General features: G+C 38.7%; 3 protein-coding genes across 3 annotated transcripts; 2 read left to right on the forward strand and 1 right to left on the reverse strand.

The window, feature by feature from the left end:
• The first annotated feature begins 780 nt into the window (after window positions 1-780).
• Window positions 781-4,283, forward strand: LOC116139888 (BTB/POZ domain-containing protein POB1-like). The gene is made up of 6 exons (XM_031425521.1): window positions 781-1,106; window positions 1,419-1,571; window positions 2,244-2,365; window positions 2,451-2,514; window positions 2,650-2,929; window positions 3,298-4,283. The coding sequence occupies exons 1-6, from the start codon at window positions 863-865 to the stop codon at window positions 4,109-4,111; spliced, it is 1,677 nt and encodes a 558-aa protein (XP_031281381.1). The 5' UTR covers window positions 781-862; the 3' UTR covers window positions 4,112-4,283.
• A 681-nt stretch (window positions 4,284-4,964) lies between these two features.
• LOC116139887 lies at window positions 4,965-6,299 on the forward strand. Its single transcript, XM_031425520.1, has one exon. The coding sequence runs from the start codon at window positions 5,345-5,347 to the stop codon at window positions 6,212-6,214; it is 870 nt and encodes a 289-aa protein (XP_031281380.1). The 5' UTR covers window positions 4,965-5,344; the 3' UTR covers window positions 6,215-6,299.
• Window positions 6,300-7,271: 972 nt separating this feature from the next.
• On the reverse strand, window positions 7,272-9,004 carry LOC116139902 (6-phosphogluconate dehydrogenase, decarboxylating 3, chloroplastic). The gene has a single exon (XM_031425535.1). It carries the CDS (start codon window positions 8,967-8,969, stop codon window positions 7,479-7,481), a length of 1,491 nt encoding a protein of 496 aa, XP_031281395.1. The 5' UTR covers window positions 8,970-9,004; the 3' UTR covers window positions 7,272-7,478.
• Window positions 9,005-9,248: the final 244 nt, after the last annotated feature.

A 9,248-nucleotide genomic window follows, 5' to 3' on the forward strand; every position in this document is an offset into this window, starting at 1 on the left:
GGTGACTCTTTTATTCTCCTCATCCACTTCATTTGTAACTTACAATTCATTAACATTAATGGTTCCAATTTTGCAGCACTTAAAACCATTAACAATTATCTATGGTTTTACATCAATTGACCATGCATCAACTGTATTTATAGTTCCATCAATGTCGCTTATTTTTATTGATTTTAAGAAATGATCTTTTATCCGTTTCAAAAATAGGCAATTGAAACACTGTATTGAAATCCTAATATTACTAAAATGTGAATTAAAATCATAATACTGTATTATTAAAACATGAATTATAAAATAAGAAATCAAAACTATAATTTTTGTAATTACACATCTATTAAGTTATAACCTCTTTATAGTAATAAAATTAGTTAGTCCTAATATTATGACTGTAGAAATGTTTTATTTTACTTCTTCGGTTGCCCTTTTTTGATAGTTTGTGACTTGTGTAAACTTTATTGGTTTGTATAAGGCTTACACAAATGGGTGTATTTACGTTAATTCAAAGTTTTTTTTTTTAAATAATTTTAAAGTCAAAATCAAAATGGTGCACTAAAACACAGTTTTTTTTTTTTAAAAAACCATTTTAATATGGATAAAAGAATAACATAGTATAATGATATACATAAATTTAATTTAATTTAAACCCTAAATTTGGTTAATTAATTAATATTCCTTATTAGTCAATACAATAAATCTTTTTGTTTTCTATAATAATAAAAAAAAAAAAGAAACTTTTTAAAGTCACCCTTAAATTAATTTTATCCTACTAATCTATGACTATCCAAGTCTTACATTTGTCATTTTCGGAAGCTTAGAATATTTTGCTTAGTTTTGAATCAGGGCCTAGGGTTTATTGTTGGGAATGAAAGTATCGAACGTCGATCTCTTCGACCCGCGAACGATCATGGATTCAGACTTCTCTCCGGGTGCGCCCGACTCGGATTTTGGATTCGCGTTCAACGACAGCAACTTCTCGGATCGGGTCCTGAGGATCGAGATCGTGCCTGATTTGCCTGATTCTAAATCCGAAGGCGATGGTTTCTCCACCATCGCCGATTGGGTCCGCAACCGTAAACGACGGAGAGAAGAGATCAAGAAAGACACTGGTAGGTTTTGTGCGTTATTGTTTATATTCAAATTTCAAAGTTTTAATCGTTGTCTGATTTTCTTGTCGTTTATTATAAAATTGATTGATTTATGTTTGATGGAATTTCAATTTGGTAACAAATGATTGGCAAAACTCTTAGTTTGATGTTCCCGAGTACTAGAATCAGACTGTTAATCGAATACTCTGAATTTTGTGTTTAAGTTGGCTTATGGCATAATTATATGAGACATGCACGCATGATTTAGTTATCAATCTCTTGTGAATTTTGTCTCCACTTCTTTAGAACCTGGTTTCTTATTTTTTGCATTAGGCGTGGATTTTTTCATGCAACGTGAGGAGCAGATTTTGCATTGTATCATGCCAGACACCGAGGATGGTGTGGCCTATGAGAATCAGGATGAGGAACCTGTGGCAATGATTGAGGAATCACCTGTTGATGGTGGATTGAACTTGAACTGTGATGGTACATTCTTTGTTTCTTAGGTTCTTTCGAATATTTTTTGAGTAATACTACACGCACAATCTTTTTATACAAACTTTGTCTCACAAAATTATGTGGCAAAAAATGATTGAGTGAAAGTTTATTTTAAATTTAAAATCACGCAATCATCTTTTGCCACATAAGTTTGTGAGAGAAAGTTTGTATAAAAAGGTTGTGAGTGTGGTATTATTGTTTTCATTATTAGTCTGAATCAACAGTGTTAATTCTCATATTTTTTGGGTTTACCACCTTCGTATTAATATTTGGGATCTTAATATTGGCCAAACCTTCTGTAATGTATTAGTTACTGCTCGATTGCACTGTGTGGGATCTTGTATTCATTGTATATATAATGTATTTTAGATGAGGAAGCCACTCAGAGCAATGATGCATCATGGAGCATGGATTGTTCAACAGTTCTTAGGGTCAAGACTGTACATATTAGCTCTCCTATTTTAGCTGCAAAGAGNGTAGTATTATTGTTTTCATTATTAGTCTGAATCAACAGTGTTAATTCTCATATTTTTTTGGGTTTACCACCTTCGTATTAATATTTGGGATCTTAATATTGGCCAAACCTTCTGTAATGTATTAGTTACTGCTCGATTGCACTGTGTGGGATCTTGTATTCATTGTATATATAATGTATTTTAGATGAGGAAGCCACTCAGAGCAATGATGCATCATGGAGCATGGATTGTTCAACAGTTCTTAGGGTCAAGACTGTACATATTAGCTCTCCTATTTTAGCTGCAAAGAGTCCCTTTTTTTATAAGGTGCGTGGTCTTGGCCTGTTTTTTGTTGTCTGTAATTGTACCGTGTCTCCCTTTATTGACTTGTCTTCTTTGTCGCTTCTTGCAGTTATTTTCTAATGGGATGAGAGAGTCAGAGCAACGACATGTAACTCTGCGAATACATGCCTCTGGTAAATTCAATTACATGTGAAATTCTGTATGCTTTTTGTTTGTCTTAATGTAGATATTTTTTGAACTTTTCTGGTAAAAATTTGGTACAAACATTTATAATTCAGTCTCTTCTCTGTTTGTTTTCCCTTGAGCAGAAGAAGCAGCCCTTATGGACCTCCTTAATTTCATGTATAGTAGAACCTTATCAACAATCACTCCTACTGCTTTGCTGGACGTGCTGATGGCTGCTGACAAATTTGAGGTTGCATCATGCATGAGATACTGCAGCAGGTTATTAAGGGACTTGCCAATGACCTGTGAGTCTGCTTTACTGTATCTGGACCTCCCTTCCAGTGTTTTAATGGCTGAAGCTGTGCAGCCACTGACAGATGCTGCAAAACAATTTCTTGCTGCACGATACAAGGACATAACTAAGTGAGCCCCTCTTCAATCCATATCCTTTTTCTTTCTTTGAGCAATTTCTTGATCGTTAAAAATGTGTTGTCTCTTTTGCCTTTGAATATGAATTTCTTTCTTTTTTGGTACAATGATAATTTTGATTTGTGTTCATCAATATGATGTGATGGGTGAAGATATACTATCTGGCAAAAATTTCTCTTACTTTGCTGGCTTGATAATATTGGAGCAAATTGTTTGACCACATTTTGTTTAAAGGGCTGCTTGTGGCACTCGTTTACTTGTTAAATCAGTGGAAAATCATGCGCTATTCATGTCTTTGTTTTAGTTGACTAAAACCTTCGTAATTTATGAATCAGTGTTAAAGACAGTGTCTTTCTTTGCAGGTTTTCGGAAGAGGTTCTTCACTTGCCCTTGGCTGGTATTGAGGCAGTATTATCCAGTGATGATCTCCAGATAGCTTCAGAGGATGCTGTTTATGATTTTGTGCTGAAGTGGGCTCGGACTCATTATCCAAAATTGGAGGAACGACGAGAGGTCCTTGGCTCTCGACTCGGCCGACTAATTCGTTTTCCATACATGACCTGTCGAAAGCTGAAGAAGGTTTTAACCTGCAATGACTTTGATCCTGATTTTGCATCCAAGCTTGTGCTTGAGTCTCTCTTTTTCAAGGCTGAGACACCATACCGGCAGCGCTCTCTTGCAGCAGAGGAGGCCAATGCAATCCATCGTCGCTTTGTGGAGCGGGCTTACAAGTATCGTCCTGTGAAGGTGGTGGAGTTCGAATTGCCTCGTCAGCAGTGTATTGTGTACCTGGACCTTAAGCGGGAAGAGTGTGCACATCTCTTTCCAGCTGGACGGGTTTATTCACAGGCATTTCACCTTGGTGGGCAGGGCTTTTTTCTATCAGCACACTGCAATATGGACCAACAAAGCTCGTTTCACTGTTTTGGTTTGTTTTTGGGGATGCAAGAGAAAGGATCAGTTTCATTTACTGTGGACTATGAGTTTGCTGCAAGAACAAAGCCATCTGAAGAATACTTGAGCAAATACAAAGGGAATTACACTTTCACAGGAGGGAAGGCTGTTGGGTATAGAAATCTTTTTGGTGTACACTGGACAACATTTATGGCGGAGGACAGCCTTTTTTTTATTAATGGAGTTCTTCATCTAAGGGCTGAACTTACCATCAGGCAATAAGTATTTTTCACAAAATGTTGGGTATAGAGACCTGTTCGATTGGTCTTTTGCTTGTCTAACGGCCCTTTGTAGAAAATATCAGCAGGTATAGGTGCTTTTGGGCTATGCACTGTAAAAACTAAAATTTCAGAGAAAATAATTCATCATTTTACAAATGTATTATTGTATTGTGATTAGAATATATCTGATAGTATTTATTTATTTATTTTCTGACTTGATAATAGATCTAAATGACTTGGACAAGAAAGCAGCCCAAACTTTCTGTTGAGAGTTAACAAATTATGCAAATTTGGAGGCAAATTTCATTGGACTTTCAAATTTTTGCTTCAAAGTTACAAGCATTACAATTGTTCTTTTGAGCTAAGCCGTGTCATAAGTTTGTGAGTTCAAACATGTGCAAAAGGGCTACTTTTCAAAGGCACTAATTTCTGCCCACCTCTAATCTAAACCTATGCGTATTCAAGGCATCCAAAGCTCGTCTTATTGTTCTCTAAATCTTAAATTAAACTGTAAATAAAATGTTTATTCCTCAATGGAAGTACTGAGAATTAGTAAGCTTGCAGTTTAATGTTGTCGAAAAAAAGGAAATTTTAATTGTAAGAACTAAAAATTAAACACATGTAATGAAATGAGAGGAAACATAAGAACATTGCTCATGAAAGACAAGCATCATCATAAGGCAGAGGCTCTGGGATGCATTAGTGCAAGAGAATCATAGAAGGTGCCCACATGATGCATATACTTCTCATATGTATTTCTTTCTTTGAGAAATTATTAGTCATAACTCCAACACAAGTGCCCATGAGACCCTACACCTACAAAAAGCTTATTCCCGTAAGTCAGTGAAGAGAAGAGAGCAATCAGCGCACGTTTTTAGTGCTAGCATCCCGCAGTTCATGGGCTGGAATTTCTCTCTTTCTTTTTTGACGGGAATGATTAACAGGAGTGGTTAAAGCATCAAGCCGCTGTTACCTCAACGAGTGATGGGGATCACAACGGCTCAAGTCAAACAGCAAAACTCGTTACAGGATGTAAACAACTTTAGTTTTCTCTTACAGGGTCCCATTCCAGCCATGCCCAGAAATTTATCATCATCAACAAACCACAAACTAAGTTGCCGTTTGTAGCCTCTTCTCCTCAACTTTCCTGATACTTCAACTCCATGTCTTGTTTGTCATTGTTCTCATTAGCAGGGTATAAACATTTTGGTTTGCCACTCTTTTTAGCCTCAACATGAGCTTCAAAATCATCTGGTTGGTTCCCTGTTTATATTTCTTTCCCTTTGTGGATAGCTCAAAAAACTACACTACCAATTCTTTGGACGAATATCTTCAGGATTTTGCTTTCAAAACTTTGGTTCATCACCGGCCTCACCATTCGGGCGCTCTATACAAACCAATTCTCCCGGCTAATCTGTCAGGTACGAGAGTTTCAATTGTAAGGCTCAGAAGCCGGAGGTTATGGAACATCGGTGCTAATTTTAGCAACTTTCATATCCCATCTAGAACCATAACAGAGCCTCATGCCAGAAGGCTGGCTATAGTCTACCAAGACTTTGGCAATTGGTCTTCCCACTACTACAGTGTTCCAGGTTACTCAATCGTCACTCCTGTGATTGGTTTCATGGTTTTTGATGCATGGAATATACGGGCTAAAAGAAAGCTTAGTCTCAATACAATGGGAAAGCCTATAGTGATTCGTTTCTTCAATTCATCATTATCAGATGGAAGGGTCTCAAAAGCGAAATGTGTAACATTTAGCCCAAATGGTACTCTTCTCATGACTGAAATGAGTGAGCCTAATGTATGTTACTCTCAAGATCAGGGTCATTTCTCCATAGTAGTTCCATTGAATTTGAAGAAGAAGCATGCTCTGTGGTATTTGTGGGTGATTGGGTTTGGGCTTGGATTTGCTGGGTTGATTTTGATAGGTTACGTTGGGATTTTGTCAATGAAAGCTTTGAAGACAAAGAAGATTCAAGTAATGGAGAGACAGGCTGATGAAGATTTCGTACTTGATACCGTATGGGTTGGTAGGAGCAAAATGCCCTCTGCAACGGTGACAAGAACTCAGCCAACCCTCGAGGATGGAGGTTTCCCATAGTACTTATTTCCACATTATGAAATTTTGTTTTAGCCTCATGCTGCTCTTTCTGTTCTATCACATCAATATACTATCTACATATTATACAGCAATGTGATACTTGCATTCAGATTTGCATGAGCAATAAATGATAGTTATAAAATTGAAAACGAAAATTTGAAACATTATGGGAACTTGAGGATTTAACAGGCCTCGCAAGAGCTAGAGATTTTGGTGCATCCATCTTGCACAAAGAGCCCAGGTAATATTCATTATTCAGGAATCCAATTGGCCTGCGTATGTCAAATAATTCATACTCACCTAAAAGTGCATGCAAATATACTATAGGCTCTGTACATAGCTTCCACATTTTAAACATCATTTCAACCATAGCTTCCACATTTTAAATATCATTTCAACCATAGCTTCCACATTTTAATACCATTTCAACCATGGGCATCATCAGAAGTTCAAGAAACAGATTTTAAATGTCATAAATTATGACAAAATTACGCCAAAAGGTATGCAAACCGAAGATAGAGAGTGAGCATCAGGAGTCAAATGATTAAGCACTAGAAACACTATAAGATCCTGTAACTAAGAGGGAAGAGTGATAACACGCTAAACCAAATGTGATCTCTAAGAATACAAGCAAAGTCATATTTAACGCAATCAGATGTCCTCTGATGACACATAGCATCATATATTTAACACATACCTATGATTAAAAAGAATCATACCAATTCTTCCATTACTTGTAACTGGCCAACCAAACCACCATAAAAGTCCACCCAAAGAATATACTCGAGCTCCAGCATTAAGAAATCAAATGACCGATACACAGAGCTTTCTGCTCCATAAACTTCCAAGCTAACTATCATTGCTATATAAACCTAATTTTCAACCAACTACTTACATATCTTATATGATAAAAGAGATTGAAAATACAATATTTCATAAATTTCTAACATCCATAAGTAAGTAGAGGGATGAGTATTAGTTTCCTTTGAAATAAACTGACAGGAACATGATGGTGAAAGCTAAGAATTAACAAAAGGCATGAGCGAATTCTATCTTGTGTACTGCATATGAAGAAGGCATGCATTTCTTATTATTGGCAAAAACTGTGAGGCTAAACAATGATTTTGCTACGCCTTTATAATGCTTAGCATTGAATTCTCAACGAGACATACAATCCTCACTTAAATACCAACATTGTCAACACCCAATTGAAACATACAACTCAACAAGGAACCAAAAATACAGATAAACAAGCAGGAGGAGCTCAATTAAATGCACCAACACCAGTGCCACTCTTGCCAGCAAGTTTGGTCCATTCAGTATGGAATGCACCGGGGCGATCAATCCTCTCATAAGTATGAGCCCCAAACAAGTCCCTCTGAGCCTGAACAAGATTTGCAGGCAGCCTTGCCCTCCTATATGTATCAAAATAGGAAAGACTAGCACACATTCCTGGCGTGCTAATCCCGGCTGAAATTGCCATCCCCACAACTCTCCTCCACGCTGCCTGCCTCTGCACCATCTCCTTGGCAAACTCCGGGTCCACAACCAAACTCGCCAAATTAGGATTCCTTTGGTAAGCTTTCTTAATCCTATCCAAAAACACAGCTCTTATAATACATCCACCTTTCCAAATCCTAGCCAATTCACCAAAATTCAAATTCCAACCTTTCTCATTACTCTTACTCCTCAACAAATTCATCCCCTGGGCGTAGCTACAAATCTTGGAAGCATACAAAGCTTGTCTAACGTCGTCGATTAGCCTCTTCTTATCAACATTTATTCCAACATTTAGCACTCCATCCTTTAACCCCGCCTCTCTCAAAACCTCAGAAGCTTTCTCTCTCTCCTCCTTTAAACCACTCAAGGACCTGCAATCCAACGAAGCCGCAATCGTCGGGGCAGCCACCGAGAGCTCCGCAGCTTGCTGCACCGTCCACTTACCCGTCCCTTTCATTCCAGTCTTATCCAAAATCTTATCCACAAGCTCACCCTCATTACTCAACTCATCCTTCACTTTAAAAATATCCGCAGTTATCTCAATCAAGAAACTCTCTAACTCGCCCCTGTTCCATTCCGCAAATATCTCCGCCAACTCGCTGTTACTTAACCCTCCCACGTGTTTCAACACGTCGTAAGCTTCAGAAATCAACTGCATGTCTCCGTACTCGATTCCGTTATGAACCATTTTCACGAAATTACCAGAACCACCCTCACCTATGTAGGTAACACACGGCCCGTCCTCAACTTGAGCAGCCACTTTCTGTAAAATATCTTTCACGTTATTGTACGCTTCGAAAGACCCACCAGGCATTAACGATGGGCCGTTACGCGCGCCTTCTTCGCCGCCGGACACGCCCATGCCGAGATAAAGTAACCCCTTATGGCTAACTTCTTCGATACGACGCTCGGTGTTTAGGTACCACTCGTTACCACCGTCGATAATAGAGTCGCCAGGAGCCATGTGTTCGGATAGCGCGGCGATGGTCTGATCAACGGGGGAACCGGCTTTAACTAAGATGATGATAGATCTGGGGCGTTGGATGGAGAGAACGAAGTCACGGGGGGAGTAGTGGCCGGTCAAAGGGAGCTCACCCTCACGGTGGGCCCGATCTAGAGTCTCGTCGACCTTGGATGTTGTACGGTTGTAGACGGAGATTGGGAAGCCTTTCTCGGCGACGTTTAGGGCCAGGTTTTGGCCCATAACGGCGAGGCCCGCCAGCCCGATGCGAGAGAGAGCAGTGGAGGCTTCCATGGAGAGAAAAGAAGAGAAATTTGGGAGGGATTGAGATTGAGATTGATTTGAGAGGGAAAGGAAGAGAAATGAAGTGGTGAGGAGTTGCAAAGAATTTATATAAAACAAAAAAGGAAGCAAGAAAAATGGGGCGGTTGAGGAGTGACGGACTCGTCGAGGGAACGAAAAGCCACTGACTTAACCACCAACCCAGAGGCTCGATGATTTCGAGGGACAATCAAATGGCCCCAATGCATTACGGCGTATTATTTAATTTATACCGTGGTTTTTTTTTTTTTT

This window comes from Pistacia vera, unplaced genomic scaffold (assembly GCF_008641045.1).
Source record: "Pistacia vera cultivar Batoury unplaced genomic scaffold, PisVer_v2 Contig36, whole genome shotgun sequence".
In the NCBI taxonomy this organism is placed as follows: Eukaryota; Viridiplantae; Streptophyta; class Magnoliopsida; order Sapindales; family Anacardiaceae; genus Pistacia; species Pistacia vera.

Coding starts and splice junctions, on each gene's coding strand:
- LOC116139887 (XM_031425520.1), top strand. CDS start 5,345: ATGAGCTTCAAAATCATCTGGTTGGTTCCCTGTTTATATTTCTTTCCC.
- LOC116139902 (XM_031425535.1), bottom strand. CDS start 8,969: ATGGAAGCCTCCACTGCTCTCTCTCGCATCGGGCTGGCGGGCCTCGCC.
- LOC116139888 (XM_031425521.1), top strand. CDS start 863: ATGAAAGTATCGAACGTCGATCTCTTCGACCCGCGAACGATCATGGAT. Junction 1,107..1,418: donor AGAGATCAAGAAAGACACTG/GTAGGTTTTGTG, acceptor TTTTTGCATTAG/GCGTGGATTTTTTCATGCAA. Junction 2,930..3,297: donor CGATACAAGGACATAACTAA/GTGAGCCCCTCT, acceptor CTTTCTTTGCAG/GTTTTCGGAAGAGGTTCTTC.